This window comes from Chlamydomonas reinhardtii, chromosome 2, assembly GCF_000002595.2.
Source record: "Chlamydomonas reinhardtii strain CC-503 cw92 mt+ chromosome 2, whole genome shotgun sequence".
In the NCBI taxonomy this organism is placed as follows: Eukaryota; Viridiplantae; Chlorophyta; class Chlorophyceae; order Chlamydomonadales; family Chlamydomonadaceae; genus Chlamydomonas; species Chlamydomonas reinhardtii.
In genome coordinates this window covers 3216972-3242371 of record NC_057005.1, presented here as the reverse complement: position 1 = coordinate 3242371, position 25400 = coordinate 3216972, and the positions used below count along the sequence as shown (strand labels likewise).

At 62.7% G+C, this 25400-nt stretch overlaps 3 protein-coding genes across 3 annotated transcripts; 1 reads left to right on the top strand and 2 right to left on the bottom strand.

The window, feature by feature from the left end:
- The first annotated feature begins 127 nt into the window (after nt 1-127).
- Nucleotides 128-4827, top strand: CHLRE_02g095076v5 (uncharacterized protein). The gene is made up of 7 exons (XM_043059545.1): nt 128-846; nt 1107-1327; nt 1639-1765; nt 2025-2486; nt 2751-2817; nt 3046-3274; nt 3551-4827. The coding sequence occupies exons 1-7, from the start codon at nt 465-467 to the stop codon at nt 3965-3967; spliced, it is 1905 nt and encodes a 634-aa protein (XP_042927177.1). The 5' UTR covers nt 128-464; the 3' UTR covers nt 3968-4827.
- Nucleotides 4828-6593: 1766 nt separating this feature from the next.
- On the bottom strand, nt 6594-9447 carry CHLRE_02g095075v5 (uncharacterized protein). The gene is made up of 2 exons (XM_001702104.2): nt 8261-9447; nt 6594-7861 (listed from the first exon to the last, which is right to left on the bottom strand). Exons 1-2 carry the CDS (start codon nt 8733-8735, stop codon nt 7845-7847), a joined length of 492 nt encoding a protein of 163 aa, XP_001702156.1. The 5' UTR covers nt 8736-9447; the 3' UTR covers nt 6594-7844.
- A 218-nt stretch (nt 9448-9665) lies between these two features.
- Nucleotides 9666-24337, bottom strand: CHLRE_02g095074v5 (uncharacterized protein). The gene is made up of 28 exons (XM_043059544.1): nt 23918-24337; nt 23362-23607; nt 22668-22905; nt 22091-22189; nt 21637-21713; nt 21286-21372; nt 20826-20921; nt 20237-20498; nt 19852-19904; nt 19476-19619; nt 18723-18857; nt 18085-18141; nt 17530-17865; nt 17185-17349; nt 16594-16685; nt 16274-16377; nt 15782-15970; nt 15280-15443; nt 14827-14958; nt 14380-14605; nt 13995-14079; nt 13501-13596; nt 12847-12946; nt 12550-12603; nt 12248-12346; nt 11836-11916; nt 11053-11214; nt 9666-10408 (listed from the first exon to the last, which is right to left on the bottom strand). Exons 1-28 carry the CDS (start codon nt 24128-24130, stop codon nt 10202-10204), a joined length of 3999 nt encoding a protein of 1332 aa, XP_042927176.1. The 5' UTR covers nt 24131-24337; the 3' UTR covers nt 9666-10201.
- Between the last annotated feature and the right edge of the window lie 1063 nt (nt 24338-25400).

Genomic DNA, 25400 nt, shown 5'->3' with positions numbered 1-25400 from the left:
GCCATCGCTGCGGACGCGTGGACTCCGAGGAGACGAACGAAGCTAGTCCCGTAAGTATTGTAAGTCCGACATTAGCGGCCGCTGCTTGCACAGTATGATATAACGCTATATTCTATATTAGTATTGGGCAAGTTCTGCGGGAGGACTGCAGAGCAGGTGTGTGCGTAAATTGCAAATGTACGTGATGCAGTCGGCTGGGAAGCTCTGACGCGCGAGGCCTGACCCCTGACTCAACAGTATTTAAATGTAAAACACGGTTGTTCATTATTTACTTGATTTTGCCGCGACTTGCAGCTGAAGCGCCGTGTCACCGACCCGAGCGGCTTACTCTGCGTTTGTTTTTCTTGCAATCGGCCCCTGCGCGCCCTTCTATATACTCTGCCCGCTCCTATATCACTCGTCTATATCGATGCAACCCTGCCTCCGATTCCTGCTCAAAATAGAACAGCAACACAAAGAACACAATGCCCCGCGTTTCTGCCGGCGAGTCGTCGGAAGCCCGCACGCTCGAGGCTGCTCCCACCGGTGCTCTAGCAATCTCTATACCACCTGAATCCGTTGTCTCAAACCAATCGTCGTCGACGACGCTGGGCGGCCCGAGCGTGACGAATGGCTCAATCGCGCCGGTGCCCTGGAAGCCCTACAGGGAGGCCTTCCACACAGTTGCCCACACCGAATACCCCGGCGCGGGGACGGAAGAGGACCCCTTCATAGTTGACTGGATGGATGAGGACGCTGAGAACCCTATGAACTGGCCGTCGCTGTACCGATGGCTCATGACGTTGCTGGTCTCCGTCGCCACGCTGTCTGTCGGCTTCTGCTCCACAGCCTACGCCGGGTCGGCAGGTAGGAGTCTCAGTCTCTCACTGAGCAGGACTTGCGTCGAGGTGTTGTCAGGATTGGTGGAGGGTTTCGGGGGCTAGGCTCTAGTTGGGTAGGGACGCGCACTCCGGAGTCCGGATACCGTACGTCACCGCCTCACAGATGGCCCTGGGTGGCATCGCCGCCGCCACGGTCAACACACTGTCTCTAGACACCCCCATTCCCCAACCTTTGCAACTCCCCTCCCCCACCCCCGCAAACCCTTGCCACCGACCCCACACCAGGCTTCATCACGGAGGACTTCGGCGTCTCCTCCGAGATTGTTACTCTGGGCATCTCCCTGTTTGTGCTGGGCTTTGCGCTGGGGCCGCTCATCTGGGCGCCGCTGTCCGAGGTGCTGGGCCGTCGGCCGCTGCTGATCTGGACCTTCGCCGCCGTCACCGCCTTCAACGCGGCGGGCGCGGTGGCGCCGACCATGACGGCGCTGGCCATCCTGCGCTTCTTCGTGAGTGCGCGTTGTTTGCTTGTTCAGGATGTTGTTTGTGTCCTGTGTTTTATGTGTTGCTGTTGGTGTTGTTGATGGTGTTGTAGTCATGCGCCGGTGGGTGTTGGAGGGGCGCGGGCGGGCACTGGGGAGGAGTGCCGCTGCGCTGAACGCTCTGAGCTGCCCGAGATCCCTGAGCCCCACCCACCCACCTCTGCTAGTTTAGCTGGGCTTGGTTTAGTTTGGGTTGGCATTTACAACCCATCCGCCCACTCACCCACCCACCCACCAACCCACCCGCCCACCCACCCACCCGCGTTCTCTGCGCGTAGGCTGGCGCCATCGGCTCTTCGCCTCTGACCAACGCGGGCGGCATCATCGCGGACATGTTCCAGGCGGAGCAACGCGGCCTGGCCATGTCACTGTTCGCGGCGGCGCCCTTCATGGGGCCCGTCATCGGTGAGCGGCTGGGGCACTGCTGGGCGCTGATGGGTGGAGGGGGGGGTCACATGCCCGCCGAGCCCAAAGGGGAGGCGCGGGTGGACGGGTGGGGTGGTTTGAAAGGAAGGAAGGGGAGGGATGGGTTGAAGGGCAAGGAGAGGGGAGTCCAATGCAGTGGGTTGGGGTGTCGCTAGCTGGCAGGAATGGGCACTCCTTCGTACACAACTTGATGGCCTGACGCCACCGCACGCTGCCTTGCTCGTGTCTGTCCCCGCAGGCCCCATCGTGGGTGGCTTTGCGGGCGAGGCTCTGGGCTGGCGCTGGGTGTTTTGGCTCATGACCATGTTCACAGGCGCCCTCACCGTGGTCGCACTGGCGCTGATGCCGGAGACCTACGCGCCCGTGCTGCTGCGCCGCCGCGTCGCCGCCGTCGCCAAGGCCGCGGCGGCGCCAGCCGCCGCCGCCGCCGCCACCGCCGCCGCCACCGCGCCTTCCTCCCCACCATCGCCACCACCACCCGCAGCGGTCTACCGCTCCAAGTTTGACGCCAAGGGTGTTCAGCCGCTGCCGGTGCTGCTGGCGACCAGCCTGACGCGGCCGTGGCTGCTGCTGTTCCGCGAGCCCATCGTGATGCTGCTGAGCCTGTACACCGCCATTGTGTACGGCGTGTTGTACATGCTGTTCGCGGCCTTCCCCATTGTGTACCAGCGTGGGTACGGCTGGAGCCCGGGCGTTGGAGGTGAGCGGCAGAGCGGGATATGGGGGCGGGGCTGGAGGGGGAATGGATTGAAAGGGAGGGGAGGGGAGGGGACTGCGGAAGATGGAGAGGGGGAGAGTGACTGGTAGCAGCATGGCACCTCGGCTGTGATGTTGCCCAAGACCCACCGTGCACCGTGCACCGTGCACCGTGCGTTGCTATCAAATAAAAATACACTGGCTTCATGTTACCATCGTCCTCACACTCCTAAATTTCCTGCTCTGCTGTGCGCCTGCACCTGCACAGGCCTGTCATTCATTGGTGTGGCAGTGGGCATGGTTGCGGCCATCATATACACCGTGTTCGACAACAGGTGGGGGCAGCGGTGGTCTGGTTGGGTGGGGGTAGCGGTGGTCTGCTTTGCCTGTGGGTCTTGCCAGCGAGCTGTGGGTGGTTGGAACCAAGACATAGCGCTGGCGGCGGAACAACCCGACCTTTTTTGTTTGAGCTGCTAACTGGCATCCCAATCCACCCACACACACATTCCTACTCACCCACCCACTACCTACCTCCCGCCGCCACCTATCGCCTATCGCTACAGGCGCTACGTGCGCATCAGCCGCGAGCACCGCGGCATGGCGCCGCCCGAGTCGCGCCTGCCGCCCTCCATCATCGGCTCGTTCGCCATCCCCGTGGGGCTGTTCGTGTTCGCCTTCACCAACGACCCATCCATCCACTGGGTCGTCAGCATCATCGCCACCGTGCCCTTTGGCTTCGGCATGGTGCTCACCTTCCTCAGCATCATGAACTACCTGGTAGACAGCTATCTGGTGAGCACGGGGAGGGAGAGGAGAGGAGGGAGGAAGAGGAGGAGGGGAAAGAAGGGGCGGGGAGGGGCAGCGCGTGTGTGTTTGTTAAGAACGAAACGCTCGCCCGCCCAACGACAGCGCCGGAGGACAGCACGCACGAATAGTTGGGAGCCGGCGGCGTGTTTGTTTCTCCATCTTTGCTGTCGGGCCCGCATCGCATTATTATACATGTGATCCCATGCTCAACCCCTCCCCTCCCCGCCCCCGCCCTCCCTCGCGCCTTCTCTTCACGCACAGCTGTACGCCGCCTCCGTGCTGGCGGCCTCGGCCGTGCTGCGCTCGCTGTTCGGCGCCGCCTTCCCCCTCTTCACCGGCAAGATGTACGCGGGCTTGGGCATCCACTGGGCCTCCGCCGTGCCCGCCTTCCTGGCCCTCGCCTGCGTGCCCTTCCCCATCCTCTTCTACAAGTACGGCGCCCGCATCCGGCAGCGGTGCAAATACTCGGCAGAGGCTATTGCATTCCTGGAGGCACGCGTGGCGGCGGCGGCGGCTGCCGCCGCCGCCAAGGCCAAGACGACGGGTTTGGGTTCGGGCACGAGCGCGGGCACGGGTTCAGGGTCTTCAGCGCTGAGCTCTCGGTCGGGGTCGGGGAGAGAGGGTGGGCAACAGGGGCCGGCGGGCGCGGCGTCTGTAGCGCCTGTCCAGACGGCGTGAGGCGTCTAGGATGAAGGGGGAGCAAATGCCCTGGGGCGGGGGTGGGGGAGCACGGATCGCACAAGCACATCGAATGGAGATGCGAAAGGATAAAGATATGGAGCGGGGAGGGCGCGTATTGCCAGTGATCAAGGCGTAGAGCGAGCGTGCATACGGTATGCATGGCAGCGACTGCTGCTGGCCATCGGGCAGGCTTATGGAGGCGCAAGATCGAGGAAGGGCCCTTATTACCTATGATTGGTCTTATTTTATCGTACATTGATGTTACAGTAAATACCGGAACTTTGGTTTGCGCGATTCGGGAAGGGGTGGCGGGGCGGGTATGCGCTCGGTGCCTGTGGCCTTCAGAGGGTGTTTCGAGTATTAAGTAGTTCGTGTGAGTACGTGTGTTGGTGTGCACGGCACGTGGCCAGTGTTTGTTTCAGATATTGCTTCTCAGGCATCGGCACACGTGTGCCACATTCTTGGGAGAGGGAGCAAGTGTTTTGGACGCGGACGCACGCATGTCAAGACTCTTTGGACGCGCACGAGGATGATGTACAACAAATGATGACGGACACCGAAGACTTGTGTGGGCGACCGAAGACTTGTGTGGGCGGGGCTTCTGTGACGGCTTTCAATTGTGGAGGAATGGGCGGTGGATTATAAGTAGCAAGGCAAAGCGCAATTATGCAAAGACTTTGAGAATGTGCGGTACATCGTGTGTGTGTGTGTGTGTGTGTGTGTGTGTGTGTGTGTGTGTGTGTGTGTGTGTGTGTGTGTGTGTGTGTGTTAAACAAGGGGTGTCAGCTTTGTACAGCTGGAAAATGGGCTGAGCCCCCGTACGCTTGGGAGCTAATAGGGTGTAACGCCCCGTCAGAGCCTCCAGCCGCTACGACGCGCAGGCGCATCGGCTAGGGACACTCGGGTTGGGGTCGTGCGGGATTTCCCGCGCCACGCATGCGTGCCTTGTCACGTTCCCAAACACCCCAAGCCTTTCTCTAGCCTCCTGCCATACTCAACACCTCCCCGGCGCCCCACGCTCAAAGGGCTAGGCGCGGGGCGGGGGCGACCTCGGGGCTTCTCGGCATTCTGGCGCGTCGGCAGGCATGGCTCGGCAAGTCGCTCAAAACTTTCGATATACTTCCCCGCTTTGCTTGCCGCCAACATAGTTTGCCTTAGAGGCTGCATATCAGCGGGCACCGGATGCTTTCCTTGCGACCTCGCGAAAGTCAATTGTCCATGGACGCGCGAAGGCACTTCTCGCTCCGCCCGAATTTTCCCTGCCACCTATTTACACGCAATAGACATTAACAAATAATAATACGTAGCACTCGCGGTTTGCGCCAGTATGCTATGTTTTGCCGACGCACGAACGCAGCCACGGACAGGGGTGTTCCTGGGGGGCTTCGCCCCCCCCTGGAACGCTGCGCTGGGGGGGCTCAGCCCAAAAACGAAACGAAAGCCCGCCCAATGACGCGACGGAGTTACTTACCGATACCCACCATTTTACCGAGCGTCGCGTGACTGTCGTGACCCAGGTAGTCATACTTACCCGCGATAAGCCTGGAACCCCACGGGCGACCATTCGGCCTGACCCCGCGATGCACCTGTATGCGTCCATGCTCCGCACCCTGGGCGCGCTAAACAACGTTTACCCAGCACGCTTAATTCCCGGATTCCCGCCCGCTGGTCGTAGTCGAGCTCACCTATAGGCAAAGGTGGAAGCATGGGCATAGGGCGGCGGCACGTGTGTGTGTGTGTGTGTGTGTGTGTGTGTGTGTGTGTGTGTGTGTGTGTGTGTGTGTGTGTGTGTGTGTGTGTGTGTGTGTGTGTGTGTGTGTGTGTGTGTGTGTGTGTGTGTGTGTGTGTGTGTGTGTAAAGTTGGCTGGTGGCGGCGTTATCGCCGGATAAGAGGCTTAATGCGCATTTTCACTGATTTATTTCCGGGACTATTGCATTGCGGGCGGGGCAGAATTCACGCCATTTTGTGCCGGACACGAGCGAGCATGCATATGCAAATTGGTGATGAGTGCTGCGCAGACTCGTGTCACGCACACAACACAAAATCTATGCACGCCATCCACCCACTTGTAACGCGCATGTATTGTTGTCTCCCATGCCTCCCCTGCTCCCATGTCTCTTTCTACAAGGCGGCACTGGGCCTGGCCGGTCGAGCGCCCGCAGTCTGCGACAGTGCGTGGGAGGGGCGGGGGGGGGATGACGGCGTGGGGCACACGGTAACGTGCCGCTCACGGCCAGCTGCAACCGGCAGGCGGGCAGGCAGGGCGAGACCATGGCTGTCATTACATATAGATGAGCTGGTCCAGGACTGCTCTGGACGCTGGACTCTTTGTGCTTAATGCCTGCTGCGGTTAGTTGCTTCGTCGACGCGGGCCAGAATGGTTTCGTCCTGTGCCACAACCGTTCCTGGCAGCTGCAGGTAGGCCGGGCGGGGGGGAGGGGGCGGCTGCACCTGCACCTGCAATGTACGGCATCCAAACCACGTGTTTGCTCCCACCAAGGCCGAAGTGCCCTCAATCACGGACAGCAGACACGTACCCCAACGCTGCGTGACCACACGCTGTGACGGCACGCCGCAAATCAAATGATCCACTTGTGCTGCCGCATATGACTGGGATGGTAAGAACGCCAAAATTTACATTATTGCAACCTTCACGGCCCCGGGTGACGCGCCTCACGCACGCGCGCCTCCCCGCCAGGTATCCACGCTAAAGAGGCCACCGTCGCAGCAGCCAAGCAGCGCACCGCACCGTATTACTTTGATTGCAGGTGCTCACACGCAGGTGCATGTATCTGCGTGTGAATGTGCATGCGCGCATCACCACATGTGGTCAGTGATAGCCACCCGCCGCATCCAACGCTGTCGTCCTATGCAAGGTCCTATGGCATTAATGCGTTAGCTGGCTCCCACAGCCTTGCCATATACCGTTCCTGTTAACAGCTCCCGACTGTGCCACTGAAGCCCCACGCCAGCACCTCAATCAACGCATAGCCAACAAGCACCTCAACAGCACACCGCATCCTCCACTCTGCACAAACGCGTTGCAACAGGTGCCTAACAGTGCCGTATCCCTCGCCCCCAAGTTCCTGGCCCCCATTTGTTGTTGCTCCCGTCGGGCGGACCAGGCGCAGCCCGCATACCTACCAAACCCGCCCCACCACGCCTTGCGTGGCAACGCGACGACACCACAAATTCACGACACCACACAATCACGGCACCACACAATCCCGCTGCGTCGCCTGCCCAAGGCTGCCAGGGATGGGGCTGGCACGCACTCATTCGACCTGGCATGGACTCACATATCCATGGCATTCCGACTTGAGCCGTAAACTCGCTTTAGTTTTCGCCAACACACCGGGGCTGTCATTCAGACAGCAGCAGCAGGAGCAGGAGCAGCAGCAGCGGCGCCCCACAGCCGCCTGGAGGCTGGACTGGTGTGGGCTCGCTGGGGGCACAAGCGAAAGCGGTCCTTGCGCCGCCGCCGCTGCATGTCCCGCACCGCCGCTGCACGCCCCGCACCGCCGCTGCACGCCCCGCACCGCCGCTGCACGCCCCGCACCGCCGCCGCTGCCCTCCTGATGTGTTGCTGACCCCAGCGCCCGCCCCAGCGGCGGCCGCAGCCCCCCTCCAGGTCCAGCCAGCTCGCCGCCGTGCTGCAGCTGCACACAGCAGCAACTGCTGCAGGGCTGCTGCTGACCCTGCTGCTACCGTTGCTGCTGCTGGTGATCCAACTGCTGCTGCTCCACAAGTGATGCAGCTCATCTGCTGCGGCTGCCGTTGCAACTGCTAGCTGTAACTGCTTCTCGCTCCTCTGCTGCTGTCGCTGGTCCACAACTTCGTGCTACTGCTGATGCTCCACAGCAAGCAGCCTGCTCAAGCAGCCAGAGCAGCTGCGAGGTCAGGGTAACGGGTGGGGCACGGGGGCAGGAGCAGAATGCGAATGAGGCCGGGCAGGTACCGGGTAGGTGAAGAATGAACGGTGTAGAGTGCGTGGTGTGCGTAAGTGGCGCCCAGGCCACGCCCTGAGCCTCTGCTTGCCCCACCCGCCCGTCACCCCTTACCCGGCCTCGCCTCCCCTGGAGTGTTGCCCGCGCGGCACCGCGTGCCGTGTAGCGGCATGCTTCTAGGGGACACACCCGCCCTCCCCTTCTCGATTCACGCGGACCACACGCACGCACCCACGCCCCGCTGGAACCCCTGCTGCCCGCGGCTGCCCACGGCTGCCCACAGGCCAAGACCTCTGCTTCTCCGCCCCTGCCTCTGAGGCGTGAGCGGCATCCCATCCACACCTTTGCTGTTGAAGCTGGCGCTGAAGGCCGACCTGATGGCCGCATAGTTCTTAACCACGATGCACTCCCACTGCGCCATCTTCTCCAGGGCCGGCGTAATAAGACACGTCATCTCTTCCACCGCCTCATCCAGCTCGTCCACTTCGTGCGGGCGAATGGCCCTGTTGTGGCGCGCCACGATGCCGTCAGCTGCTGCTATGAAATCCTGCGCGGTGGTCTCCAGCGCAGCTGCAACTGCCAAGGTGCTCGGGTCTGACACGCCACGGCTCTTGAAGGGCGCGGACGTCAGAAACGGCTCGCCGGAGGCGACCAACAGAATTTTGCTCGCGAGTTTGCACAGACGGAAACGGTGGGATTTGGCGTGCAGCTCGTGGAGCTCGGCAATTTCGGCTGCTAGCTGGTCGAGCTGCGTCGAGCTTGCGTTGATGCGACTTTTAAGACTCGGGTGCACTCCTGTATCATGTAAGGAAGACATTTGTTGCAACGAGTTGTTACGAGGATTCAGCTCTGCTGCAGAAGCCGGTGCAAGTTTGGTACTCCGGCCCGTCTGAACTCTACGCCGACTTGTGTTGGCGTGATCGGGCGCAACCAGAGGGCAAGTATTGAAGGTAGTATGCTATGTCACAGGCCAACTCTGAACGAACCCAGCAACCTTCCGATGTCGGCTGGCGACCAAGCAATCACCAAAAAGCGTGTCTCCCGGCCCGCCCATTCGACGGCACCAAAAACCCCTGGAAGATTGTCGTTCAAGGATGCCGCCATGTCCTGGATGACGCCTAAGGCTTACTGATGCTAGAATGACAGTCTCCCCTGGCTGACACCACGTGCCGTCCTGGGGGTGCGTTTCCCCAGCCAAACCCGCACGCCCGGAGCCAGGAGACGTCGCCCCGAGCACAATTCAGAGCGGGATACAGACTCCGCCACTTGATGTATATGTTACTTGCACTCTATTGGGACAATAGCGCTTGACAGCAGGCTATAACGTGCTCGGCGAGGCTCAAGTCGAAGTTGACCGAAGCCAACATCCTGCATAGGCGTTGCTTTCGGGCGTTATCGATTGCCGTCAACGCAAGTATATGCATAGGTGTAATCATGCCACTGTCTGGCCTGATATGGCGTGTCCTGGCGAACGCGACATGTCGATGTTCGAGGTCGGCCCCGGCTCGATTCAGTGCCCCGGGGATACTGTAATTATCTCTTATGTGGTATTAGATGCTATAGGAATGGTACTGGGTGGGGACACGCGCAGCCGGTAGGGCGTGCGCGAGTGGGACCCGCGACTCGCTGCTTGGCCTGCCCGCCCGGTCTCCCTGTGTCCACTGAGGGCTCGCACCAAATGGTTCCCATCATCCCTGGCCTTGCAATGGTGCGCGATTGGAGAGGGGGAAGGGGCAAGCCGGGGTACTACGTAACGTTAGGTGTTTGTCTGCTGCGCCTCCACCACACCTGCTGGGTCTGGAGACTCGAGACCATCAGCCTCCGCATGGCAGATTAGAACTGTTCAATGAAGTTGCTTCAAGCCAAATTCAAGGCTAACGCCGTGACGGGACTGGCAGGCCCGCAGCATTGAGGTAAATCTCCCCTGCTTGCAGCCGCCCCCGCCCTAGCTACAACTAAGACTCTGCTAGACGTCTCCAGAGCACCCACACCACCAGTCCACCACACGACGACGGACGCCCTTGCAACCCCGCCGCACACAACATCAGACCATGCAACATCAGGCCATGCAGCTAACTAACTCGAGTTAACCAGCCCCATGGGAGTTAACCACCCCCATGGGAGCCCCTCACCACCGCCTCGTCGCGCCGCCTCGCTGCATGCCCGCTGTCACGCACACCCCACGCACCTTCACGTGCAATCGTGCACGCGCACTTCCCGGGTTCGTGCCAGACGCCCAAATGCCCTCCAGCTACACATGCCCACACCTGGCCCCTTGACCCCCTACAACCCTGGCCCGCCGCCACCGCCGCCACCCGCGCCGCCGCCTCCCGCCGCCGCGCCCGCCGCCGCCGTGGCTGCCGCCGCCGCCGCCGCCAGTGCGGGCGTTACGTTCATTAGTCCTCGCCCGAAGTGCTCAGCCACCACCGAAAAGCCGTCTGCGGCCTGCCTCAACTCGTTGAAGAAGCGCTCCGGCTGCAACGAGGAGGCCTGGAGGGGCAGGGGATGGGGCGGGTTGGGGGTTTGCAAGGATGTTTGGAAAAGCGTTGCAGGATGCACTGCAGACTGCAGACGAAGCCATGGGGGTAGGGGGTAGGTGGGGTAGGTGGGGGAGGTGGTCTTGGTCGTGATACGACCTCTACCCCATTCTCCCTATATCAGGGGTTGGAATGGCTCGCAAGTAATAGGCCCTGTTGGGCCGGCGCTTTTGGGGTCATTCTATAGTTCACGACAGTCTTCCTAAATGAGAAAGCAGACACGGTGTGCGAGGACGCACGGGATGAGGCATGGGTGGATGGGGTCGTGCACCTTCAGCACCCCACACCGAAGGCTGTTGCTACCAATACTCGGCATGTCCTGTCCTGCATGTCCTCGTGCCTCTACGGTTACGTAATACCCAGGCAGCTAAACCCTAGTGCCCCGTTTTTCCTTCCCGTTCCGCTCCCCAAGCCGCCCAGCCGCCCAGCCGCCCAACCTCCCAGCCACAGCCCCACCCTTCATCACCCACCCCCATCAGTATTATCACTTGCAACGGTCGCCTCTGCCTGTGCTCCGCTCGTTTAAGCTTGGTTTGGTTTAGCTTGGGCTGGTATTTACAACCCCCCACCCCACCCCGCCTCAGCCCCCCCCCTCACCAGCATGCTGCGGCGTATCTCCGCCACTCGCCGCTGGTCGGGGCCGCACAGCGGGCACTCGCGCTCGTTGTCGCCCAGCTGGCGCAGGTTGTAGGAGTGGCCGCACAGGAAGTGCACGGCCGGCAGCTCCAGCGGCGCGCCGGAGGCGGAGCAGCGCCCGGCCTGTGCGTGTGTGCGTGTGTGTGTGTGTGTGTGTGGGCGTGCGTGTGTGTGTGTGTGTGTGTGTGTGTGTGTTTAAAGAGCACAAGCAAAACATTGCGCAAAGACAGTATGCGATGAAGCAAAGCGACGGTTTACGGATGTTACCTGAAGTTACCTCGCATACCTGCTGCGGTGAGCCGCCGGTCTTACCAACCGGAAATCGCGCAACCCCCGCTACTCTAACCTCGAGGGGGGATTAGTGTCCACACGCTCTCAAGGGTGCAAACCCATGCATGTGCTCACGTGAGCCCAGGCACTCAGGCACTCGTGTGTGTGTGTGTGTGTGTGTGTGTGTGTGTGTGTGTGTGTGTGTGTGTGTGTGTGTGTGTGTGTGTGTGTGTTCATGATAGGGGGATGGGGGAGTTGCGAAGATTGGTACAGAGCGGTGTAGCGAAGTAGCCCCCCCCGGGGGGGATTGCAAGGTGGTGGGGGAAGGATGGTGCGGGAGGCGCGGGTGTGGGGGGCGTGGGGTTGGGGAGTGTGCGGGGCGGCGAATGTGTCCCAGCGCACCAGGATCCATAAGCGTGTGCCTGCACGCGCCTGCTCCCTTGGAGCTTCCCGAACACGCACACACGCACGCACCTGAAACACCCGCGGCTGTGTGCGCAGGCGGGTTACCTCCTCCCTCAGGGCGGCGGTCTCGCTGGCCAGTTTGGACACCGCCTGCGGTACGGCAGTAGGGCGGTGGTGGGCGTCGGGCGTTGGTAGAGCGTCGGGCGTTGGCAGGGCGTAGGGCGTTGGTAGGGCATAGGGCGGTGGTAGTGCGGTGGCGGTGGTGGCGGAGGTGGCGTACGAATGCCTGCACATCCCGCAGCGCTTCACCCTTTGCCCTCTGCCACCATCGTCACTCCAGTGTTCCCCTTTCTTCCCTCTCAAGAGCCCTTTGTACTCCCTCTTCATTCTATCGTGCTTTTCCCCTCCGCCTCCCTCCTCCTCCCTCCCTCCCCCTTCTCCTCCTGCTCCCCCTCCCCCTCCCCCTCCCCCTCCTCCTCACCTCCTTGTCGCGCCCCACCGCCGCCGTGTCGCGCTGTAGTGCCCGCGCCATGTAGCCGCGGACCAGCGACAGCGGCAGGCGCCGACTGCGAGACAGCGTCTGAGGCAGGCAGGCGGGTAGGTGGTGCGTGTGGGCGGGGGTGGGTGGGGTTGGGTGAGAGGGCGGGAGGCGTGGGGGTCAGATGCAGTCGAGAGCGCGAAGCTGGGGGCAGCTGCACAATACTTCCTGAAGTGAACTTACAACCACAAAGCTTGCCACGTCACATGCACACATGCACATGCAGCACACACGCACAGACGCACCTGCAGCACCACCAGCGGCGGCAACACGCCGCTCCGCTCCACGTGCTCCACAACCTGTGTGTGCGTGTATATGTACGTGTGTGTGTGTGTACGTGTGCGTAGGTGATTTATTGCGTGGGTTATTGCGCGGGCACGTGCGAGTGCATGCGGTACCCGTAAGTAACTCCGATGCCGGCCTGGCAGGCTTCGACTTGGTGTGTTATAAGTAACACACACACCCCCACACACGCACGCACGCACGCGCATACACACACACACACACACACACCCCTCACACCTCACACACACGCCCCTCACCTGCATGATCTGCGCGCTGCAGTCGCTGGCGGGCGGCGCGGCGTCGTGCTGGCCCACAAAGTACTCGAGCACCTCGCTCCACAGCACCGGGTCGCCGCCGCTGCGTGCAGGTGTAGGGTGTGTGTGTTTGTGTGTGTGTGTGTGTGTGTGTACGCGTGCAGGTGTAGGTGTGTGTGTTGTGTGTGTGTGTGTGTGTGTGTGTGTGTGAGCGTGTGTGTGTGTGTGTGTGTACGCGTGCAGGTGTAGGGTGTGTGTGTGTGCAGGTGCAGGGGACGCGAGGGTGCAGGTGTAGAGGGTATGAGGGTATGAGGGTGTGAGGGTGTGCACACAGAGAGAGCGCCGACACAGTGTGTTGAGGAAGGCAGAAAGAAAGAGTCACACGACCAACAGTGTGATAGAGCGCACAGAAGGAGAAACACTCTGGAGTGTGTATGCAAATCACAGTTTGTGTGAGTGTGTGCATTTGTGGACCACTTGGGGCATGCGGCTGCGTGCAGGGCTGGTTGGTGGGTGCCTACATGGGTGTCGCGTGTCCGTGTATTTGGAGGTTGTCTCTTTCTAAGGTGCCGTGGCCACCCCTCGCTCCGCGCGGCACCGAACACCCGTGCCACCCAACCGCTCACTCACCCACCCGCTCAACCCCCCATCACCCACCGAGCCGCGTCGCCGTACTTGCGCACCGCCTCAATCAGCCCGCCGCTGTCGCCCGCCGCCATGTGCACCTGAAGCACCTCGCGCGGCAGCCGCAGCCTGAGGGCGGGCGGGTGGGTGTGGGTGGGCGTATGTGAAGAGAGGAAGAGAACAAGGTGAAGGTAAGCGCGCGCGCGGCGTTACACCGTGTCGTCGACACACAAGGGGCACAGCACGCACAACACACACATACACAAACACACCGTACACACACACACACACACACACACACACACACACACACACATACACACCTCTTACCCCCCATCCCCCATGTCGCATGACTTCGGAGCTGCTCTGGACTGCTCCTTCCACCTGCCGCTACGCTGCCCAAGCCCGCCCGACTACCTATGGTGATGTACAACGAATTGCATATGCGGCTGCAGTTTCTCCTTGAAGCGCGACTGTTTCCTTACGGGATTGGTTCAAAGTTAACGCCCCTTCCCCCTCCCCCCCACCTGTCGTACAGGAACAGCAGTCCGGGCCTGTAGCCGTGCAGGCGGCACAGCACCAGCGCGTGGTCGGGGTCGTAGGAGGGCGGCACTGCGGGGCAGGGGGAGGGAGGGGAGTTGACATCCATGAGTAGTTAAGAAGTGAAGGCGTAGGGGAGGGGTGGTGGGGTGGGGTTGTACATACCAGCCCAAGCTAGCCCAACCTGAGCCAACTAGTGGAGCACAGGCAGGAGCGACAGTTGCAACGGGGGGAATGGTATGAGATTGGCGTGGGTGGGCTTGCGACAAGGGTTGAGGGGTGAGGGTTCAACAGGCGCTCCCACGCCCACACGCCCACTCGCTCCCCGCCCTAACCCCCGCCTCCACCTCACAGCCACCTGCCGCCACCCACCCGCATAGGCTCCGCCGCCGCCGCCGCCCCTGCTGGTGAATGACCCAGTGCCTGAGCCGCCGCCGCCACCCGGCGACACCACGCCGCCGCCGCCACCTGCGGCTCCTGCTCCTCCTGCTGCTCCTCCTGCCGCTGCCCCGCTGCTGCTGCTGCTGGGAGGGGGCGGCGCGGTGGCGTGCGGCGGCCAGCCCCGGTTGAGCAGCTCCAGCGCCTTGGCCCGCCGTACCTGTGGTGCCGCACCGCACCAGACCAGATTAGACCAGACCAGACCAGACCGAATGAGGGGAATGAGTACGGCAACGGGGGGGGGGCATGCGCCGGCTGTGTCATGTTGGTGGGCATCCCATGTTGGTGTCCTGCTGTGCATGGGAGGCTGTGCTGGCCTGCGATGCTGCCCGCCATGCCCATGTTGCGCCCATATGCCCCCACGTGCCCCCAGCCCCTCACCTCCACGCCCGGATCCTTGCTGCCGGCGCCGGTGCCAGCAGCGGCAGCGGCAGCTGCGGTGGCGGCGGCGGCAGCGGCGGCGGCAGCGACAGAGCCTTCAGCGCCGGCGCCGCCGCCCCCCTGCTCGGTGAGCTGTGTGTTTGGTAAACACAGAGGGAGACACAAGGGAAGCGGGTCGACACTGTGTGCTAAGGTACTTAAGCAAGTGTGTCGTGCGAGCGCCTGCGCCACAAACGTGACGGCTACCACAAAATGTGCCGAAGCCCCAAAACACTTGGACAATGATCAATATCGCCTCAGACACCACTGACGCCACACTGCCACCGCTTTCTCCATCCACAACCGTCAGCCCACCCCCTCAGCCCCCCAGGCTTTCCCACTCGCTCTATTGGATTGGGTTCGGTTTAGGCTGGACTGGTATCTACAACTCCCCTCCCACCCGTCGTAACCCACCGCGTCACCAGCACCACCAGATGCCGCCGCCTCCGCTGCCGCCGCTGCCTCCGGCGCCCACAGGTGTTCCGCCAGGTACAGCTCCAACAGGGTGTGGTACAGCAGCCGCTCGTGTGCGGCGGCGCGCTCGGCGGCGGCGGCGGCGGCGTCCTCGTCGGCAGGGCCTGCGGTGGCAGCAGCAGCAGCAGCAGCGATTGGGACATGGCGGGGGGTTAGGACGCCACCGGTGGGGTTGGGACTTAGGAAACAGCAGGGGTTTGGGACACTACCGGTGGGCTGGGGCGAGTAGGAAGGCAGGGGTGTTCAAGGCGTGGCTACGGTACAAAACCGGTGGCGGCGGGTGCTGCTACCCGTACCTGCCCCGCGTGCGCCAGGCCACGTGGGAGTCCCGGTCAGGCCAGGCGCGAACACAACACCTACCGCCCAGACCCACCCACCCACCCCCACTACCCACCCACCCACCCACCCACCCACCCACCTACCCACACCCACCCACACCCACCTCGGCCGCCGTGGCTGGCAGACGCCGCCGCCGCCGCCGCCGCGGCGGTGTTTGTGTTGAGGATGAACTCACACAGCAGCATGAGTGCGGTGGGCTCGCCGCTGTAGAGGTGCGCGAAGTCCGAAACCGAGGCCAAGTACCAGTCGCCGCCTCCGCCGCCGCCGGAGGCGGAGGCGGAGGCGTCGGCGTCTGCAGGGGCGGCCGGAAGGGCAGAAGCAAAGGGCAGGGGCGAAGGGCAGGGCGGGGGTGTCACATGGCGGGCGGGGGCACGGCACGACATGAGGCACACATACACACACACCCGGCACGACATGAGGCACATACCCCCCGCCCCCCAACGAGTCAGGTCACGCAGTTTGTCTTGCGGTTGAGCAGTAGGGCCACACATGCACACCCACACCCAATTCGAATCCATCCTGTTCCCCTTTATCACACACTTGTACATCCTGCTCCTGCCTCCCTCCTCATCCCTCTCCTCGCCCCTCCGCTCACCGGTGGGCGGGGGGCTGCAGCACAGGTCCATGATGAGGCGGGTGGCGTCCTCCGCCCGCGCCCCAATCAACACCTTGCCGTACTTCTTCAGGGCCTCGGCACGCCTGCAGACAGGGGGTGTGGGGGTGTGGGTGGGTGGGTGTCGGAGTGATCACATCACAAGTATGAAGTGCCAGCGTCCAGTTTTTTTTTTGGGGGGGGGACATGTGGGGGTGGGGATGTACGGGCGTGGGGATGTACGGGCGGGTGGGTGTTGAGTGCCTTCGCTCCCTATGGCCCTCTTGAACCCCTCCGCCCTCCCTCCCCCTGTCCCTCCTCACCTCCTGCGCGGCAGTGTCTCCAGGTACTCGATGGCCTCCTCCGCCCCCGCCGCCCCCAAGTCGTCCAGCAGCACGTCCAGCACCGAGTCAACCTGTGGCGCGTATTGTGTTGGCGTGTTGGCGTGTGTGTTTGTGTGTGCTGGCGTGTTGTGTTGGGTGAGTGTTATTAAGAAAACGAAAGCCCGCGTGCGTGTGTGTGTATTTGCGTTGTTGTGTGTGTGTGTGTGTGTGTGTGTGTGTGTGTGTGTGTGTGTGTGTGTGTGTGTGTGTGTGTGTGTGTATTTGGAGGCAGGTCAGGGAAAAGGATGCCGACTGTCAATTGCGCGTGTACGTGTGCGGCGGAATACAGTGCGACTGTGCACTTGGTGCAGTTGGTGGAGCGGTCCTGCGAGGTCCCGGGCACCGCTTCCTCCGGGCTATGACTAAGACATGTGGAAGACCCAGACCATTACGACATCAAGAGCACCCAACCACCCGCCCACCCACCCACCCCCTACCGCTTTTCCAAACACCCATCCACCCACACACCCACACCCACACCCCCCACACACACACGCGCACACACACGCGCACACACGCACACGCACGCACCTGCCCCGCCGCGTCCGCCACCAGCAGTGCGTGCTCCGCGTACCCGGCCCCGCGCAGCACCCGCACCGCCGTGTCTGCGTCAAAGCGCAGCTGAGGGGCGGATGAGGCGGCGGCGGCGGCGGCGGTAGGCTGGGAGGAGGCGGAGCGGGGGTGGGCGGAGGAGTCCTGCGCATGTGTGTGTGTTGCGAGAGGCGAGAGGCCGAGTGGGAAAAGGGGCGACGCGTGTGTTCCAATCAAGGGTCTTGGTCTAGTCGGGACAGGAATGAAGTAACGCCCGTCCTCCCAACGCATACAAACACCATCTCCCACTATGAATTCCGAACGCACACAAACACACAAACACACCTGCTGCCCCGACGTCGCCGCGGACTGCAGCTGCAGGCGCGAGCGGCTGCCCGCCAGACCCGCCGCCGCCGCCGCCGGCGTCGCCACAGACGGGGCCGGCGGCGGCGCCTCCGCCGCTGCCGCCGCCGCCGCGGACAGGTAGCGCCGCACGCGCCGCCGGCCGCCGGCGCCGCCAGGCGCACCGGCGCCGCCGCCACCCAGGGTGCCTCCCTGTGCTGCGTCTGCTGCGGCCGCCGCCTCCGCGCCCGCGCCTGTGTCGACGTCGGCGCCGCCAGCCCCACTCACGTCCACGTCCACACCGCCGCGGCGGATGAATGCGTCGAGCTTGGAAACATCCTGTTGGGGCGCCAGGAAATGGATGGGAAGGGATTGACGGGGTGCTAGAATTGATGAATTTACGTGAACGCACATGTACGTGTCGTATACTTTTTGCATGTCGCCCGGCACTGTGTGCAAGGCAGTGGCGACCCCGTGTACCGAGCCTTTGCAATTTAAATCCGAAAGAGGTTGGCGGCTCCGGACCAAAGCTTTTCATTCATCAACCGACTCTCCCACCTTGAGTTTGGTGTAGCAGTTGAGCAGCAGTGTGGTGTGGTCGCACGTGGCCAGGCCCTGTGTTAAAAGGCAAATAGAACAAATGTGTATGCGTGTCAGGACATAAGCAATAAAATCATTTTGGGAGGACGCGCGAACAGCATTCGCCTCGATCAGTCGGATCCCCGAATCCGGAACGAGTATCCCGCGGAAGCAAGTATCATGTCTCTCCCCCTCCCGCCCTCCCCTCCCCTCCCTCCCCCCCATGCGAACGTCCCGCCCTGGCGCTGGTCTCCTCCTCGGCGCCCGGGCTCCCTTGATGTCTTCTAGGTGGGTATTCAACGTGTGCCTAGTCTGCATTGCTAGTTAGGACGTGCGTGTTTGTGTTTGAGCCTGGGTGGCAATTTCGAAGGCGGCTACCGTCAGCACCGCCCACATGCACAAGACCGAAGAGCTCATCGCCTTCTTTCCGGTTTGCGGGATGTTTCTCTGGGAACCTGGGAACTCGGTGCATTTCGGGAATGGGGACTATTGTCGCGTGCCACTCCGTTGTCAAGCATCGACCACGCTCTCCTCCTCGCTCTATTGCATTGGGTTTGGTTTAAATTGGGCTGGTATCTACAACCCCCTCCCGTCCTCCGCCCTCCCTCCCCCCTCACCCGCTCGTGCATGACCTCCAGGTATGCTGTGAGGCTGTGTATGCGCTGTGCGTCCAGGAAGCGCCGTATGACGTAGCTGGGCTCCAGATGCCCCGCAGTCTCCAGGTACTGGCACATAGCGGCGTCGTACTCGCCCTTTGGGGGGGAGGGGTGTCGGGGTAAGGGGTAAACAATCATGATTGTTTACGAAGTGAAGGCGTAGCCAAGAACAGTAGGGTGTGGAAAGGAGTGGGTTGTAATGGAGCGTGGGTCGGGAAAGAGTGCGGGTTGGAAAGGAGGATGGGTTTGAGAGGAGTGTGGGGTTGGGAAGGAGCGGGGGGTTACATGTGAAGTTGTAGCCAGGCCACGGTGGTACAGCAGACGCGTCCTGGGGGGCGGGGGGCCGGCGAAGTGTGCTCCAAACCCAACCATGACCCAGGTGTGGGGGAGGGGTAAGCCGCAGCCGTCCTTGAGCGACGGGGGGAAGCAGTCACACGGGCAAACTTGCCAGCTGACGTGGATGGGGTCCCCCCCCAGTCAATCAGTCCCCCGCCTCCGACCATATAATCGCTTGCAGCGGTTGCCTTTGCAGCTGCCCCGCGAATCTGGCTTCTTTAGGCTTGAGTCGGGCTGGTAGTAACAACCCCCTCCCCTTCCTGCATCTCCTTCCCCATCCCTCCTCCTCCTCCTCCTCCTCCTGCCCCTCCTCCTCCTCCTCCTCCTCCTGCCCCTCCTCCCCCTTCCTCCCTCCCTCCCCCCTCCCTCCCCCCGCACCTTGCTGTACAGGTGGTCGCCCCAGCGCTGGTGGATGCTGGCCAGTGTGGCCGCGTCAGCACCCGGGCCCCCACTGCCGCCGCCCTGGCCCCAGGCCCGAGCCACGTCCAGAGCCAGCTTGTGCAGCGAGCGCCGCAGCAGCGCCTGAGGGGGGCGGGGGTTCCATGCATGTCAAATAAGACGAGAGGGCGTAGCCAGGAGCAATGGTACAGATGTCACGTAGTCGTTACCGGGGCAGGGGGACGGGGGCAGGGAAGCGAGGAGGAGAAGGAGGGGGTGGGAGGGAAGTGGGGTGTGTAATGTGTGGGGGTCTCTTACACAAACGCACACGTATTTATTCGTGGGCCCCTCGCTGGCCCCCTCGCCGCCGCCGCACCTCCAGCTGTGTCGCCAAGTCAATCTCCCGGTACGACCACACGGCGCCCGCAGCTGCGTGTGTGTGTTTTTTGGGGGGGGGAGTGGAGGAGGGGGGTGGTGGAAGAGGGGAGGCATGGAGGGGGGGGGGGCAGCGGGGGCTGAGGCGGGTTGCATGGCAGGGGGAAGGGGGCGGAGAAGATGTGCAGGGTTGGGAAAGGCCACACCAAATCCCCAGACCAATCCATTACCCTGTTCCTCTTCATAGGTTAACACACAACACACGTGCCGCACACACGCACTTCTTCGCGGATTGTGTTGTGCCGGCTACGACAGTGCCGCTGCCGCCCACCCCACCTAACCCCATCCCATGTGCACCCTCCCTCTCCCCCTCTCCCGTGTCGTACCTGTGACGGCGTGTACGGCACCCCACGCGCAGAACACGTGCTGTAGCCCCTGCAGTACGAACGTGCCCGCCAGCAGCTTCGTCCGTACATCCGCCAACTGCAGGCAGCTACTGCCGCTCCCAATGCCCGTGCTGCTACTGCCGCCGCTGCCCGTGCTGCTACTGCCACCGGCAACGGCAGCGGTGCCGCTGCTACTGCCGGTGCTGCCGCCGGCGAGCAGGCTGGGGGTGGCGGCGCCGCCGGCATTGTCGTCACGAGTGACCTGTGTACGTGTGTGGATGAGAAATTCGACGCACGACGAGTAATAAGATGGTCACGTTGAAATTTAAGGGTCGGGAACATACTAACTGGGGAGCGATGGTGTCGGCTGCAGGGGCGTGCACGTTGTGGGTGGGGCGCGGGAGGGGGGTCGCTGTGCCTGCGCGTTAGGCGCCTGCGCCACCTCCGCGGCTTAACACAGATACATCACCTCTTCGACACGCACATACACAGACACGCGCGTGTGCCCCCCAGCCCTTCCCCCCTTGAGTTTGGGCTGGTATTTACAACCCGCCCCCTCACTCACCACCACCAGATACCCCTCACTCACCACCACCAGGTACCGGCCAAACGGCGCCAGGCGCTGCTTGGGCCCCTCAAACACCGTACAGCCCGCACGTGTGTCAGCCGTGTAGTCGTACAAACCCTGGGGTGGGGATGGGGGTTGGGTGGGTTTACATGCCCGAGCCCGACGATGAAGTCCCATCACCCTCAGAAAGCCCAGGGGGAGGGACGACGGGGCGGAGAGATGGGGTGGGGCGTGGGATATGGCGGCTTTTGGGGGCGCACGTGTCCTTTCAGCTACGCAACGACCGCAGACACACACACACACACACACACACACACACACACACACACACATATCCTGACGGAATTTTGTTCCGTTTGATTCTTTGTTTAACACACATATCCTGTGCCTCTGCCTGCCTTTCCCTCCCTTGCCAATGTTTCATTGGGCCCGGGCACATAACCCGCCCCGCCACTTTCCCCCCTTTCCCCCCAGTCCCCACCTCCGCACGCGCCACCGTCAGCAGGGCGCCGCCGGGCCGCAGGCAGCAGCAGCGCGGGGCGGCGGAGCCCTGAGGGTCCAGCACAGTCTGGGCAGGGGGGAGCGGGGAGCGGGGAGCGGGGAGCGGGGTTTACATTCATGATTGGTCAAAGGACTGAAGTTGCAGCCAGGGAGGAGGGGAGCGGGGTGAGGAGCGGGGCGAGGAGGCTGCGCCTCTTGGCGTCGCGCGTGTCTTGCTGGCAAACAACTCCTCCTCCAACTCACTGTGCACTTTGACTTTGGTTCTCACATCTCCCAACGCCCCGCAGCTGCATTGCCTACTACCGTACTAATAGCACCGGTCACCACTTGCCTTGGTGTTTGTCTGCAGGTGGAAGCACAGCGTCTGGCTCTCAGACACCACAAACAGAGACAGCAGGTCGGCGGTGCCTACGTGGCCCAGAGCGCGAGGGCGGGCGGGCGGGCAGGCGGGCGCAGTCGGTCAGTGCCATTCCCCAATGCGTGTGTGTCCAACCTTTTCCCTTGTGCTCTCCACCCAAACTTACTCACGCCTCCACCCTACTGCACCACCCTATTGCACCACCCTACTGCACCATGCAACACGCCCCCCTCCTGCCCACCCGTCAGCTTCAGCCCCCCTCCCCCCTCCTGCCCACCCGTCAGCTCCAGCCCCCCGCCCCCCCCCCTGCCCACCCGTCAGCTCCAGCCCCCCCGCTGCCCCACCCCCACACACCCGTCAGCCCCCGCCCCCCGACGACTTCACTTCGTAAACTTAATGCGTGTACCCACCCCCCACCCCTGCCCACCCGTCAGCTCCAGCCCGGTGATGCTCCAGTGGTCGCCCTGGTCGGGCCGCGCCGCCAGCCGCCGCGAGTGCGACAGGCGCGCCTTGGGGATGTTGCCGCCTGCATGGGGTTAGTGGCAGCAGCAGCGGTGGCAGTAGCAGCAGCGGCAGCGGCGTCAGCAGCGGCGGCGTCAGCGGCGGCGGCGTCAGCAGCGGTGGCAGTAGCAGCAGCGGCAGCGGCGTCAGCAGCAGCAGTAGCAGTAGCAGTAGCAGCGGCGGCGTCAGCGGCGGCGTCAGCAGCGGCGTCAGCAGCGGCGTCAGCAGCGGCGTCAGACACATGGTTAGGATGGCGTAGGTGGGCATTGTTTGGCAGGTTGCACAAGCTGTCTCCCTCCCTGTTGCTGTGGGGTCCGTGATCCCTGAACTCAGGCGTCAGCGCCGCAGCTCCAGGGCCATGCAACCCCACGTCCCCAAGCCCGCATGCCCCTTCCCACCCCACCACGCCATCCCAACCTCAACCCCAACCCCGAAATCCCCAAAACCCCAGCCCCCAAAACCCCCACAACCCCCAAAAGCCCAAAACCCGGCACGCCACGAACCTGGCGGCCCGATCTCCCCCGTCAGCACCACCACGTGTCCCGAGGCCAGCCCCAGCGCCACCGTCAGGGCGGTCATGCCGCCGCCGGCGCCGCCAGCCGCCGCTGCCGGATCCACGCCCACGCCCAGCCCAGCCGCCAGCGCGGCGGCGGCGGCGGCGGTTGACACGGAGCCCTCGGCGGCGGCGGCGGCCGTGACGGCGGCCTCGGGGTAGTGCTGCCCACTATGGGAGCCGAACACCTGTTGCGTGTACGGCGGGTGGGGGAGGGGTTTTTATGGCCGAGCCCAAGGCCCAAGGAACAGATCGTAAAGGGGTGCACGTGCAAAGGGGTGCACGTGTACGGGGCGCAAGTGCCGTTGTTGTGGCGTAGGTGGTGTGGGGCGTGGTGCATGGGCGTGGCAGGCGAGCCGACGAAAACACGCAGACGCAGGCGCAGGCGCAGACGCAAACACGCAGACGCAAACACGCAGATGGAAACACGCAGACGCTGCCGCGGCACGTGGCACGCGGTCCGTGCCCCAGCGCCTACAAACAACCCTTGCAACACAAGGAACGTCAGGAGTGAAGTAACTTCAGACGGTCCTACAGACTCAACCGCAACCACAAGAGCATCGCTCACGTCCTTAATAAAGATGGCCCAAACAGCCGTCTCCATCCTACGCACATCACAGACACACACACGCTCTCACGCCCACCTTGGTCACTTTGGCCGCCGACATAGCTGAGGCTGCAGCAGCCAGCGGCGCCGCGCCGGTCGCGCTGGCGCCTCCCCCACCTCCCGCCGTGTGTCCTCCAGACCCGGATCCGGATCCAGCGGCCCCGCCGGATCCAGCCGCCAGCGCGGCCGCAGCTGCCAGCAGCTTCTCCGCGGGCCACAGCTTGACGGTGGTGGAGGAGCAGCCCGGCTCCTCGCTGCCAACCGTGATCAGCAGCTGCCGCTTCTGTGGGGTGTGTTTGTGTGGCGGTGTGGAGCGTGAACGCGTGAAAGGATGGTGTGTGCCCAAACGGGGAGGGTGGGGGCCAGGCCATGATTCGTGTAGGCTTCGCGATTCCTTCGTAAGGCGGGAGGTGTGGTGGACACCGCAAGATTCCCAGACCTCCCAGTCTCCCACGTACCCTGAGTTGTGTTCACCCCCACACCCAGCCCCGTACACACCCAACGCGCTCGCCTTCTTTCCCTCGGGCTTTTGAGCACCTTGGCCGCCAAGCGCAACGCACCCCACAGGCCACGTCATGTGTCAGCTCACGCACCTCCAGCCATATGACCTCTAGCACGCGGTGCCCGTGCGCGTTGAATGTGCCCAGCAGGCTAAGCCGGGCATCCAGGATGAACACGCTCCCCGACTCCGTGCCGACCCACAGAACCGGTCCGCCCGGGGCGACGCAGCTAGCATTGGGAGGAAAACCATGCCGGGGCACCTGGTGCGGCTGAAAGAAGTTAAACCGCTTGAACGCGAAACTCATCGGGCCTAGGTCCCGGTCCTGCGAGGCCTTTTGGCTTTCTAAAGTCGTATGAAGTTCATAAGCCGTTTGCAAGTTGCGTGTTGCAGTACCATGCTTTGGAAGAGTTTTACAGCGTGCACAGGCTCAGACTGGGTGCAATCTTCGGTATTTGTGCTCGAACCATGCGCAAGTATAGCCTTTGGATACGAGGTGCTATCATGCATGATGACTACCATATTGCAATTAGAGACCGGTTCATGTTGCACAAGGGTTCGTGCCGAAAAAGTCTGGACCAGCTAGACCCCTGGACCCCCCTCGGGCACCAACCTGCACCCTGGTGCCCTGTGTCATGGAGCTGCAGCAGCGTCATCTATTTGCGAGGAATCCTGTAAGGCCGTGCCAATGATCTTGCAGTTCTCATGCCGACCTTCACAACCTCCCCTCATCCCCTGACGGCCATCTCCAGTCTCGGTGCTCGTGTCCAGCGCAGGCCCTTCAGGAGGTGGCGGTGCTGTAGACACACCCCGCCCTGTAAAGACAAGCCGCCACAACAGTGACACGATGTTGGCATTGGCCAGGGACTTCGGAGGCACAACCTGTTATCGCACAATGTTATCAACCTCAATGCACGGCTTCCATCTCCATCCGGTTGGACGACGAACCTGCACCTTACTCAGTTCCGCCCCCAAGTTATCCCTATCACAGTGTCTCAATCTGAAGTGTCGTGACACGCCTCCCTCCCATTCAATTCCATGGGTCGTGTATGCCCTCAGATGACGACGGCATAGGCTCACAGGTCCGTCCCATTGTTCCAAAGCTCACTTCCAATTACTATACAGGCCTGCAAACAGGTGTTCCATCGCTGCCTCTCCTGCTTTACAGATTGTTCCAGTCTCGCAGCAGCGTGAGCTCTCACGCCTCCGCCGAGGGCTGCAATGAGTGGGTAGAAGTACGAGGGGGAGGGGACGGATGGGCTCGGGTATGCAGTGGCGGCCTCGGCCTTGTCGGCCTGTCAGCGGACCACAGTTTTAATTGCTGAATGTGCGACCTCGTACCGGGCTACTTTAGTTGCCGGGCACACAACGGATTACGGGCGATGCGTTCTCCTACCCCACGCCCTGGCCCCAACCCGTGCCGAGCAACACGGTTGCCCAGTCGACACGCCCGTGCGCTCGGAGCAAGTCTGAGTGCACTTGAATCCATCCGTTTGATCGATGCGCTTGAGGGTTTGGGCAGGTGAAGCGGTGTGCTCCGCTGGCGAGTTTCGGGGAGGCCGACCAAGGACGCGGAT

What these genes read in the sequence shown, in the direction of transcription:
- CHLRE_02g095076v5 (XM_043059545.1), top strand. Translation starts at nt 465, where the DNA reads ATGCCCCGCGTTTCTGCCGGCGAGTCGTCGGAAGCCCGCACGCTCGAG. An exon ending in TGGCCATCCTGCGCTTCTTC is followed by an intron (nt 1,328 to 1,638) that starts GTGAGTGCGCGT and finishes CTCTGCGCGTAG; the next exon opens with GCTGGCGCCATCGGCTCTTC. An exon ending in CTTCATGGGGCCCGTCATCG is followed by an intron (nt 1,766 to 2,024) that starts GTGAGCGGCTGG and finishes CTGTCCCCGCAG; the next exon opens with GCCCCATCGTGGGTGGCTTT.
- CHLRE_02g095074v5 (XM_043059544.1), bottom strand. Translation starts at nt 24,130, where the DNA reads ATGAGTTTCGCGTTCAAGCGGTTTAACTTCTTTCAGCCGCACCAGGTG. An exon ending in GGGGGAGATCGGGCCGCCAG is followed by an intron (nt 22,190 to 22,667) that starts GTTCGTGGCGTG and finishes AACCCCATGCAG; the next exon opens with GCGGCAACATCCCCAAGGCG. An exon ending in CTGCAGCCCCCCGCCCACCG is followed by an intron (nt 15,971 to 16,273) that starts GTGAGCGGAGGG and finishes CCGCCCCTGCAG; the next exon opens with ACGCCGACGCCTCCGCCTCC.
- CHLRE_02g095075v5 (XM_001702104.2), bottom strand. Translation starts at nt 8,735, where the DNA reads ATGTCTTCCTTACATGATACAGGAGTGCACCCGAGTCTTAAAAGTCGC.